The sequence below is a fragment of the Prionailurus viverrinus genome, chromosome D3 (genome assembly GCF_022837055.1).
Source record: "Prionailurus viverrinus isolate Anna chromosome D3, UM_Priviv_1.0, whole genome shotgun sequence".
NCBI classification, from domain to species: Eukaryota; Metazoa; Chordata; class Mammalia; order Carnivora; family Felidae; genus Prionailurus; species Prionailurus viverrinus.
The window spans coordinates 47,467,563-47,480,218 of record NC_062572.1 but is presented as its reverse complement, the minus strand read 5'-3'; the positions used below and the strand labels follow the sequence as shown (position 1 = coordinate 47,480,218).

The following is a 12,656-nucleotide window of genomic DNA, read 5'->3' as shown; positions in this document are numbered from 1 at the left end:
AGGACTTACAATAGGAGAAAGGACTAAACGCTGTTAAAATAGGAGGAAGGCTAAATAGAGTATAGTGTAGCTAATTTTAAATGCAGGATTTTCAAAGAATCTTTAATGCCAGAGGAAAATACTCACACAATCATGTTTAATTAAAAAAAAAAAAAAAGCAGAGTAGACATACTTCTGATTATGTTACTGCATGCTTAAGGAAAGATCAGGGGTATATTTAACCCCTGATGACCCTGGGAAAATGTTTTATAGGCCATTGTTGTCTTCTGCTTTTTTCTCTTCTTTTTGTATTCTCGGTTGGTAATCAGAAAAAAAAAATTCATTTCATTAGGCTAAAACTTCCACCTTAAGAATATTTATTGAGTAGACAGGTAGGGATATCGCCTATCAGAGGCAATAATCAAAATCTATGTGTATCACCTGGATTTAGTTATAGGTTGGGATATTGTCTACCAAAGGCAGGGATATTACTTATCAAAACTAATAATCAAAATCTATGTGTACCACTTGGCTACAGTGCTCTAGCCCCTTCTCATAGTACCTTGTCAGCAATTCATTTATTCGGAGGGATATCACCTGTAACCTTACGGTTATAAAATGCAGAACAGGAAACTTCATTCTGATATTTACTCAACAGACATTTGCATACAAACCTGGTAAGACAGCATGGGAGACAGAGCAGGAGTTCTACTCTCTTTGCCTGGGTCCAAATACCACTTTCCTACTTCCAGTCCTTGTGATAATGAACAAGTTTTGCATCCACTCTGAGTCTCAATTTCATTATCAATGATAGCTTTCACAGGGGGTTGGAGTGAGAATAAAATTCAGTGACATTCAAAATACAAGCACATAATGGACACTAATCAATGTGGCTGAAGTTCTTGACCCTTTGTCCCCCAAACCTTGCTTCCATTCTCACCCTGTATCAGAATACTTTCAACAGAAAGTGGCTTACACAGCAAGAAGTCCAAGGACAAGGCAGCCCCTGTTTGTCCACATAGACCTTAGTGACACCATCTGTTTGTCCTGCCACCCTCAGGAGATAGCTTTCCTCATGGTCACAAGGTGACTGCATCCTTCCAGGCATCAGATCCACACAGGACAGTGTGGAAGAAAGGACCTTCTCCTCCTGGGTGTCTCTCTTAGAAGCAAAGAAAACTTTCTTATAGAAGCTCCCAGCGCACCTCTTCTCACGTCTCAGAGGTCAGGATTTGTCACATGCTCCACCTAATCCAGACACTATCACCAGCTTAGATCAGAGAGCTTAGGGCAGAAAAGAGGGCTGGGCTCCCTGAAGCATATCCGAAGGAGGAGTATGGTAGATGCCTGAGCAAAATTAGTGTTCTGATACGGAACAGGAAAGGGGCCACGGATGCGGGGCAGATTATTCAATGCTGGGCCACTACACTCTGGAACGTGTGAGGCTCATCTAATGTAAATTCCAAGTGAAGAGACTGAGCTAACGAGCCAGGATGTGGGGTGAGAGTCAGACAGGGAATGTAGACAGGCAAGTGGTCCAGAGCAGACTCTTAATTGGGGCGAAGGGGCCTGATCACAAAAAAAGAGGAGGGAGACTGCTCAGGAGACCAATCTAACCTACTTCACAGTTCTGTCTAGATCAAGTCCTGCTGGAGCATAAACTGGGACAGTGCAACATCGAGAACATACACATGGCAGTCTGTGCTGGCGTGAACAGAAGGTGACAGAAAATATGGCCTCATTTGAGATGAACACGGATGTCTGTGTATGAGTCATGGAGGCCTGCGGACACACGCGGTGGGACATCTGACCGTGGATACATGGAGAACACAATCCCTTGAATCTTCTATTGAATCAATGATTCCTAAACCTTGACCACCTACCATCTCTCCTGCTGCAAACTAGCCCCTGAAGAACATGAAAGATATATTAGAAAACCCAGGGTCTGGCTTTGAAGAATTTAAACTCTGCTGGAGGAATCAAAAGTAACAGAAGTGAAGTCTAGGAGCAACACGAGACACTATGGTGTCAGCAAAGCTGGGAGAGAGATGGCTGAAGGGCAGGGTGCAGGGGGGGGACTTAAGCCAGGAGGAACCCCAGGAAGGTCAGGATCTGAGTTAGGGCAGACAGAAGAGGAGGGAGGGAAGAGAGACCTAGGGATGGGAGGGAGGGTGATAACAAGGAAAACTGCTGACGAGGATGGAGACACTCTGCTGGGTAGTGAGAAATTATTCGGATAGAGAGGATGGGGTAGGTAGGGTTTCACATATGAGGCCTGGCGCGTCACTGTTAAATTTTGGATGGGCCTATTTAGATAGAGTTGTCTGGTGGTGATCACAAGGGTTTTGTTCTGTTGGGGGCTCTATTATGAAAATGAACTTAGCCAGGCACATGGGATGATGCCCAGGCATATTCTTTCCCGCGACTTCCACAAGAATCCCATCAGCAACCTGGCCAGACCACTGCCAAAACCAACTTTGAGCAGCAAGTGATAGTGGAAAGGAAATGGGCATAATACCCACCCCACAGACAGCACTCAAAATATACTCTCTTCCTTCCTTTTGTTTATCAAAACTATGAAAGCAAAACCTCCCGTGCTCAATCTTCATAATAATGTTGCATGGCAACTTCAAAACTATCTCATCCATAAACACCTAAGGCAAGGCAAAGTTTTGAGTCTTTCTTGATTTAAAAATTGAAATTTTCTATCAAAATTTTTAATGTTTTTATTTCAAAATAAAGCACAAAGTAATACAATTTATCCATAGCAGATAAACATTTTTTATTTCATCATGAGCTTTTATTTTTTATTTTTATCTTTTACTTTTGAATTAAATATTCATTACCAATTCAGTTGAGAAGAGGGAAGGAGACACAAACAGAGGTGGGGGGGGTGAGTACATTCCTACCTTGTGAGGGTGGGAGACAGCTACTTTTACTTTAGCATTTGAATTTTCTAAAAAGACTTTTATTGTTTTTTACGCTTTAAAAACAATATATTTTTTAATTAAAAAAATGTGACTCTCTGCTTTTATTTCCCCCAAACCAACCCTGGGCCAGCAGCAAGTATGTGTGAGGGAGTAAACAGCTCCTGAGACACTCCAGCCGTGAAGGGGAAGGCCAAAAGGAGGAGGTAACCGGTGTAATCAAAAGGAAGAGGGGTACACGTAACATTTCAAATTTTGCTCTTCACCCTCAAAAAGGAAAATACCACATATCACTCATTCAATCAAAAGGCTTGTTTCCCAGCTCTTTCCCCAGGAGGAAAACAAAACATAACAAAACAAAACACACAAAAAAAAGATTATTAGGAAAGAAGAGAGAGAGAAAGAAAAGAACATCTAAAACGACAGTAATGAAAATAAAAATAGCTCTTGATAGGGTGGTAGAACAATGGGTGAATTCTTTTCTCGTGTTTCATCTATATTATCAATATTTGTGCTATAATTAAGGTTGGAAGTCATCTGATGCAGACCGTGCTCTTTTGGAAAATGTGTGGTGTGAGGTTGGGGGTGGGTGTGTAATGTGTATAGGCAGATATGAGTGTGGGAGTATTATGTGTGAACCTGTGTATGTGTGGAGTTTTGAGTGTGTGTATGTGTAGCAACATTGAGGATGTACGTGGACTGTGTGTAGGAAAGAGGGAGGGTGCGTGAACAAGAGTGTGGACAGCACTGTGTGTGTTGATGGTGGAGAATGTGCTCAGTGTAGCATTGTACACTGGTGTGTGTGAGACTGCGATTGTGGCTGTGTGAGCAGTGGTATGTGGGTGTGGTGTGTAGGTGTGGTATGCGTGCGTGTATGTATGGAGTGCGCACAGTGCCAGCGGAGATCAGCGTCTGCTAGGTGAGTTGGCAGACAGCAGGCGCCGATGCTCCTGCTCCAGAGCTCTACCCCGAGCCCTCTGTGGCCCCGCCCCGCCCCGGTGGCCCCGCCCCGCCCCCGGTGGCCCCGCCCCCGGTCCGGTCTGAGGCGGCGGCGGCTGCGGGAGCGCGCGGCGCGGGAGGCCGCCCCACTGCGGAACGCGGCGGGGAAGGGAGGGCGGGCTGGAGCTGGCGCCCCGGGCCGGAAGCGCGCGGGTCGCGCAGGGGCGGCCGCGGACATGTGCAAGATGTCCTTCAAGGTGAGCGTCGCGAGCTCCGGGAGGGAGTGCCGGGCCGAGCGGCAGACCTGCGGCGGCGAGCCCGCACCTGGGGACCTCCCGGGGTCGCCGTCGCCGCCGCCGCGGCCCACAGGGTGGAGTGAGCGCCGCCCAGGGTGCTGGCGGGGGACTGGAGGAAGCGACCTGGCTGGGATGGCTCCTGTGGTTTGTGGTTTTGGTTGTGTGGGTTCTGCCTCAAAGGCTTTCGGTACTTAGGGTCTGGGAGCCTGGCGGCCGGACGATGGGGCGGCGGGGACTGTCGCCCGGGTAACGGGCGGGGGCGGGGCGGGGAAGAGTCTTGCAGTCAGCACTTCCCTGCGGCCGCGCCTCGGGACAGACCGGGGCTGCGGCAAGGATTCCCGGTTCTGCGTCCTCATTTCGGAATGCCAGTGGCACCACTGTCGCCTCCTCTGCGGAGCACGTTTTGGACGCTGAAGCTGAGAGCTCGTCAGCACGGAGTGGAGCTGCAATTGATTACCAGGCTTCAGTGTCCAAAGGAGTCTTGTTTTAAACGAGTTTAAAGTCATTCCATTTAATCTTCACATTTCAGGATGAAAGTGATGATACTTGATTTGCCTCTGTTGAGAGGTCTTAATAAAAATAATAGTTAAAATATACTGATGTGCCTGATTCTGAGCCAGAGGCACCTGGGCGCATCTTCTAAATCCTGAGGAAGACCCTTGAAATGGTACGTTCCTGTGTGTCGCTCCTTTTTTTTTTTTTTTTTTTTTTAACAAGAAGATTAGAATGTGGAGAAGTTAACTCATCACAGTTTTGCAGCCAGTGAGTGGTGTTAACGTTAAAATCGCAATGTGTCTGGCTCCAAAGTCAAGGTAATCCCATCTCTTAAAGTAGCTCATGTAAACAGAGGGATGATATGCTGAGATTTGCATGTTAGAAAGATTACTGGCCACAGTTTGGGAAGGGAGCACCTCTGGGGTCATCTTGCTAAATGGTAGGGGCTTAGTGAACAGGTGTCTGGGATGGAAGCAAGTAAACAAGTGTGAATGACCAAAAAATTTTAGTATGTGGAATTCTGTAATATTATTTCCTGAGTTATGGAGGGCTACGGAGGTGAAGATAAAATGTTTGGTTTGGGACATGTAAAGTCTAAGGATGGATGGAAGCCCAAGTAAGACAGATATGTAAATTGGGAGCCCAGGAGTATATAGTCTAGGCAGGAGATACAGATGTGATGTAGGAATGAACTGTGTTAAGTGGTAATTAAACCCATGAGAGTGAATGTGCCCAGTGATACCATGTAAAAATGGAAAATAGAGGACTGATGACAAAATCTTGAAGAAGGTGAAGACTTGAGAATGAGCAGAATAAGAGAAACCCATTGAGAAAACTGGAGAGCAGCTAGAGATCTGTGAGAACAATCATAAGCATGTGCTGATTTAATTCAAGGATCTCCAGTCCTTCGACAAAGATGGGGAGGAACTCAGTGATAAATACCACAGAGAAATTAAGCTAGAAATTGAAAAGTGTCCTTTGTATTTAGTAGCAAAACAGCCTCTGGTGATCTTGCTCAGAGCAGTTTCAGGAGCCAGACTGCAATAGTTTCAAAAGAGAGTGGGTGGAAACCACAAGTGTCAACAACAGTTTCAAAAAGTTCTGCAAGAAACAGTGGCTGAAGCAGGAATTTGGCGTTGGCCAAGGGTTTGTTTGCTTTAAAATGGTAGACACTTGACCATCTTTAAATGATGACAAACATCTCAACAATAAAAAAACAACCAGGGCCCCTGAGTGGCTTAGTTTGTTAAGCGTCTGACTCTTGATCTCAGCTTAGGTCTTGATCTCAGCGTCATGAGTTCAAGCCCTTCATTGAGCTCCACGCTGGGCATGAAAACTATTTAAAATTAAAAATAATAATAATAAAAAAATAAAGACAACTCGATTTAAAGATGGGCAAAGGAGATGAATAGACATTACTCCCAAAAATATATACAAATGGTCAATAAGCACCTGAAAAGATGCTCAAAACTATTAATCATTGGGGAAATGCAAATCAAAACCATAATGAGACACCACTTCATGCTCACTGGGATGACTATAATCAACAAGACAGACAATGTCAGGTATTGGCAAGATGTGGAGAAATTCAAGTCTTCATACATTGCTGGTAGGAGTGTAAATGATGCAGCCATATTAGGAAACAGTCTGGTCATTCTTCAAAAAGTTAAATATAGAGTTACCATATAACCCAGCAATTCTACTCCTAAATATATACCCCCCAAAAATAAAAAGCTATGTTCACACAAAAACTTGTACACAGATGTTCATTTTGTTATTCATAATAGCCAAAAAGTGAAAACAACCCAATGTTCATCATTTGTTTATTATTGATAATAAAATTATATTAAAAACAAAATGTATGTATTAGCTTGAGCTGCCATAACAAACGATTATAGACTGGGTGGCTTAAACTACAGGCTTTTAATTTCTCACAGTTCTGAAGGCTGGCAAGTCCAAGGTCAGAGTGCCAGTAGATTCAGTGTCTGGTGAGAGCTCTCTTCCTGGCTTGCAAACAGCCACCTTCTCACTGGATCCTTACATGGAGGAGAGAAGAAGCTCTGGTGTTCCTCTCTTTTCTTATATGAACACTGATCTCATCATGGGGCTCTACCCTCTTGACCTCACCTAACCTAATTACCTCCCAAAGGCCTCACCTCCAAATTCCCAATGTGATATCACATTGTGGGTATCCCATTGGGTATTAGGGCTTCAACATATGAGTTGGGGGGAGACACAGATCCTCAGCCCATACCACAATATATCCATACAATAGAATATCATTTAACCATAAAAAAGAAGGAAGCACTGATACATGCTACAATGTGGATGAGCCTTGAAAACATTATATTAAGTAAAAGAAGCCAGACACTAAAGGCCATGTGGTATATGATCCCATTTATATGAAATGTTCAGAATAGCCAAATCCACAGAGACAGAAAGCAGATTCTTGGTTGCCTACGGCTAGGGAAGAATGGAGATGGGGAGTGATTGTTAATAGGTTTCTTTAGATTAATAGGTTAATAGGTTTTCTGTTAATGAGGTTTCTTTTGAGGGTAATGAAAATGTTCTGGAATAGTGACAGATATGCAACCTCAGGAATACACTAAAAACCACTGAATCATGCTTCTTTTAAAACAATGAATTTTTTTAGTATGTAGACTATAATCTCAATAAATATTTAAATTTTTTATATTTTATTTTATTTCATTTTATTTTATTTTATTTTATTTTATTTTATTTTATTTTATTTTATTTTATTTTTTGAGAGAACACATGCAGGCTAGGGAAGGGCAGAGAGAGGAGAGAGAATCTCAAGCAGGCTCCATGCTCAGCTCAGAGCCTGACACAGGGCTGGATCCCACAACCCTGGGATCATGACCTGAACTGAAATCAAGAGTCAGGCGCTTAACCAACTGAACCACCCAGGCGCCCCTCAATAAGTAAGTATTTAAAATAATGATAAGGGGGCTCCATAGAGGGGATGACTAAGCTGAGTGATGAAGCTTTCAGGAGGTTGGTGAGGTGGAAGGCATGATGGGACTTCATTAGTTGTAGGGGTTCCCACTAGACATGTGGGAAGGAAACGCTCTTCCGTTGGAGTTAGAGGAAAAGAGGTGAGGTTGAGGGACAGTATCGACGTTTTGTGAAGTAGAGGCCAGGATAAGGTCAGAATTTGGGGTGGGTAGAAAGGAAGGTGCCAGAATTTGCGGTGAAGAAGGGAGAATGATCAGGAGGTGACAGCTACTAGGTGAGGTGAAGCCCAGAACAAGAAGGTGGGATGATCTGAGCTGTGAAGTAACAGAGATTTGTGCACATGACTGGAAGGGCAGGATCTGGAAGACAAGTGAGGAGAGCCTAACCCCATTTTCCACCCCAGGGCTAGTGTGGGAGGTGCTGGGGGCTTACAGCAGGGAAACAGAGGAAGTGCTCTGTGCCAGGTTAAGGGTGAGGAGTTGATTCTCCATGAAGTGGACTTCCAAAAGGCACTGAGGGAAGGCTTGAGGGCAAGGGAAGCAGAGTCACAGGCCAGTCGCCTAAGCCGGGCCTTGCCCTTGCTACCATCCTATCAAACATAGTAAAATGTACCCACAGCCCAAGATAATAATAGAGACTTTTTTTTTAACGTTTATTCATTTTTGAGACAGAGAGAGACAGAGCATGAATGGGGGAAGGTCAGAGAGAGGGAGACACAGAATCTGAAACAGGCTCCAGGCTCTGAGCTGTCAGCACAGAGCCCGACGCAGGGCTTGAACTCACGGACCGTGAGATCATGACCTGAGCCGAAGTCGGATGCCCAACCGACTGAGCCACCCAGGCGCCCCAATAATAGAGACTTTTTATTATACATTTTTGGAAGGGTTTTTATAATATTGCTTTAAAAACAACTTAGCCATGAATAACATTTAATTTACATTTGTCCATGATTTTTCTGCAATTTTTGTATATAGCGCATAATTCTTGTGTACTGAGAAAATCAGACCTACAAATTATTTTCATGTGCCATCAATATTTTCTGAATACCAAATTTAGCAATGAAGGGAGTTGACAAAGATAGTACATTTTGTAGCTATGTATTCATTCACTTTGATTTTAGAGCCAGAGATTAACGGTTTATTTTCACAGGCCTCAGAAAGTCTTATAGGCCCTAATTCCGGGGTCTCCAAAGCCTTTGTTTAAAAGCCCTGGCATTGTTAGCTGAGTCTACGGGAGAATGAACAGAGCATTATAAATCACGTTAGCTTCCTATTCATGACTTAGAGTAATCACATGTAGAGCTATTTGCTTCTGAACCACACGGACTTCTTTGCTTCTGTGTTTTCTCCTTCCTCCATTAAGCTGTCAGCAATCACTCCTATCAGTTTGTCTCCAGTAAACTTCCTCTTTCATAATTGGCAAGTTCTAATTTGTTCTGGTTGGGAAAACAGACACATGTTTGTTAGAATTATTTTTAAAGTAAAAGCAAACTCAGGGGATGGGTCTGGGCCTCCTTGTGGAATAAAGTTCACAGATCTCGGTGCATTGACTTTTGACTTTGTAACAGCTGTTTCAACTACTTAGGACTTATTCTTCAGGGCTGAGGTTGCCAAAAGCCTAACACAATTGAGGAGTTAGACTCTTAACACAGTGAGGGAAGTTACCACTGTAGAGGAAACATTGGTAGATAAAGAACAATACTTGGGTCTTTCTTGAGCATGTTTTAGCCAAGAGGATAAAGCGTCTCAATACCATGTTTCATCTTGGTGACGGAAACTGCTGATGCCTTGGCCAAAAGTATGGGCACTTGTATGTTCCATCCTTGTTCTGAAAGTATGTAAATGATCTCATCATCAGCTCCAGTTCACCAGTCAGCTAAAATTATTTGGATGAGCTACAGGAAAATAAATGTACAAAGCCACATATGTTTTCTTTCAAGTTTATTCATTTATTTTGAGAGAGAGCGAGAGAGCGGGGAGGGGCAGAGAGAAGGAGAGAGAGAATCCCAAGCAGGCTCCGCACTGTCAGTGCAGAGCCCAACACGGGGCTCGTACTCGTAGATTGTGAGATCATTGATCTGAGCCAAAATCCAGAGTCAGATGCTTAACCAACTGAGTCACCCATGTTCCCCAAAGCCATGCATGTTTTTAAACAGCTTTATTGAAATACAAATCACATACCATATAACTCACCCATGTAAAGTGTTCATTTCAGTGCTTTTTAGTATATTCAGTCTTGTGCAACCATCAGCACAATCAAGTTTAGAATATTTTCATCACCCATTAGCAGTCACTCTAGCCCCCAGCTGTCTAGCTTCCCAGCTTTAGATAACTGCTACTCTGCCTTTCTATCTCTATATATTTGCCTATTCCTGACATATATGTCTTTTTTTTAATTTTTTTTTTCCAACGTTTATTTATTTTTGGGACAGAGAGAGACAGAGCATGAACGGGGGAGGGGCAGAGAGAGAGGAAGACACAGAATCGGAAACAGGCTCCAGGCTCTGAGCCATCAGCCCAGAGCCCGACGCGGGGCTCGAACTCACGGACCGCGAGATCGTGACCGGGCTGAAGTCGGACGCTTAACCGACTGCGCCACCCAGGCGCCCCTACATATATGTCTTAAACAGACTCTCCACCTGGTCTTGAGTTCTGAGTTTGGAAATGCTGGTGTTGAATGGCCCTACCTCCAAGGCAGAATGCTTGGGGTAAATCAGTTTCCTATCACCTTCAGAAGTGTAGCAATACTGACAACACAGAGGTTAGGCTTCTCTAATGTTTATCAAGCATTCTGAAAATTTCAAATACTTAGCACAAAGGGGACAATGGATGAGAATAGCTAGTGACATCTCAGAGTGTCCTTCTGTGCAAGGCTTCTCAGTCCTGCATTCTCTTCTTATTTAACGTGGCCTCTAACGCCAGAGGAATTCATAACTGAGAAAAGCTCATGTTCTCTTGATTGAATTAATAAATGCACAATCAAAACCCACATGATTCTAAACCTTTTTTGAACTCTACCTTTTAAAAGTCTCTACCCCTCCCCATTAGCTTTTAATCAGAATTCCAGTTCTGTACAAGTAACAGTTTCCCTTCTGTGTTTCCTCTCCCCTTCCTTCCTGTAACTAATTGCTGTTAGTATAATAATGAGCAGTGTATAAGCCAAAATTCTGGAAGTAAAGGGGAGAAAAAAAGGACTTTCTCACAGGGAAAGTCCTCAGACTCTACACTCAAAGATGGGGTTGAATGCTGGTTCTGTTACTTGCTAACTGTAGGACCTTGAGTAATTCGTTTCTGTGCCTCAGTTTCCTCTTCTTAAAAATGGGAATAATAAAAACACCAATGTCGTGGAGTTGTTCTGCTAATTAAATACATCAGAGCAGTGAAAGTGCTTAGCACACCGGCTAGAAGAGCAAGATCTCAGCCTTGGTTGGTGTTGCTATTCTTCATATCATGACCAGCAAGCCCAAGGGAGGCTCACTGGCCTTTTTGTAGAGATCAGAAAAATCAAGAAAGAGGTTAAATAGCAAAACATTTCCACGTGCATCATCTCCTTCAAAGCTAGAGGTCTTGCCCCTGTTTCACTCCACAGCATTTATGATTATGTGCATATCGTACCCAGAGGAGGTTTGGAAGCTATCCAGGCAATGTGGTGTGTGTAGACCCTAAAGAGAAGGAAGTTCAGGGGACTTTCCGTCTTGGCAGAAGAGGAGCTTGGAATGAGGGTAGGAAGGAGGTCATTGGGGTCAATGCTGCCTTGTTCCTTGCTGTCTACAGAATTCCAGGGAGGCAGAACAGTGTGATGGCTAACTGGGCAGCCCCAGCACCAGGCTGCCTAGGCCCGAAGCCTGCCTGTCATCTCTCCCTTAGCTGTGCAGCTGGCTGGTACCGGCACCCACTTCACTGAGCCACCGTGAGGATTCAGCGAGAGAGCATGTGCGGAGGACATACGGAGCGGTACAGAACAAGCACTTAGTATTAGCACAGGATTCCTGCCCTCCACTAAATGTGTCTGCCGCGGTGTGATGGGAGAACTTACCCATTCTTTTGGGAGTCGTTTCCACCTGGAAGCCCCTTAGGCACTTGAAAGCGTGTTCAAAGCTGAACTCCTTTTTTTCCCAAAGCCTGCCCCTCTTCCGGTGTTTTCCCACTTCGAGGAATGGCACCGCCTCAACCAGGCACTCCAACCAGAAACCTGGGACTCAGTCCAGCTTCCTTCTCCCACCTTCTCCTGCACATACAGTCTAATCCTCCCGTCCCGCTATTTTTGCCTGAGCTCGGGCCCTTAAAGTCTCTTCCCCGTCTATGCGGTAGTCCCCTAACCCCCTAACCCTTGTAGACACCGACCTAAGTCTGGCTCCAGTCCTCAATCCATTCTCCCTGAAGCTGCCACAGGGACCTTTCTGAAACACAAAGCCGATAGTATCTCCTCACCTTAAAACCCTGCCTTGGCTCCCCAGTACCCGGGCAAACTCTGTCGCACAGCACAGCAGATCCTTTGGGATCTGGCCCTCACTGCCTATAGCCCCGCATTGTCCCTTGCCCTCTCTCCCCTCCCACCCCTCCGTCTAGCCCTTCCAAGCTAGTGACGGTTCCCAGAATGCTATGATGAGCCTCCACGTCTTTGCTTTCACCGCTCTTTCTGCCTGGGATGCTCATTACCTAGTTCCCCACTCATCTTCTGAGACTCTTCTTGAGAATTCCTTCTCTTTGAAACCATTCCTGGCCATCCCCCCCCCCCCCCCCCCAATATAGGCTCGGCCATTCTCTGCCTCCTTACGTTATCCACATTCCAACTCTAGCACCTGTAATAATTTCTGATGCCTATTGGCGTGACATGCTTTCCTGCGGGGCCATAAAGCCATTGGAGCAGAGCTCAAGTTTCACTCTTACCTCTTGTCCTAGCCCCTGGCCAGTGCCCCTGTCCCCAATACATGCCAGTGACCAAGCAAATTAAGTCACCTGAACAAACATTTCAAAGAGCTGTGAGGAACAGCATTTATAGCGACAATTCTTGAGTGTTCACCATCAAACAGTGTTTCCACGTA

The 12,656-nt window shown here is 44.7% G+C and overlaps 1 protein-coding gene across 6 annotated transcripts in view; it reads left to right on the top strand.

The window, feature by feature from the left end:
- Nucleotides 1-3,960: 3,960 nt before the first annotated feature.
- The window catches only part of ANKRD29 (ankyrin repeat domain 29), a 53,072-nt gene continuing 44,376 nt past the window's right edge, over nt 3,961-12,656 (top strand). For 4 of the 6 annotated variants that reach the window (XM_047828173.1, XM_047828174.1, XM_047828175.1 and 1 more), the window contains exon 1: nt 3,964-4,102. Coding sequence is in view for 1 of the 6 variants with exons in the window: in XM_047828172.1 (XP_047684128.1) it covers nt 4,082-4,102 (21 nt within the window). In the remaining 5 variants the exon portion in view is untranslated. Of the gene's footprint in view, nt 4,103-4,670; nt 4,809-12,656 lie in introns of all 6 variants that reach the window. The other 2 variants (XM_047828171.1, XM_047828172.1) reach the window with 2 other exon arrangements.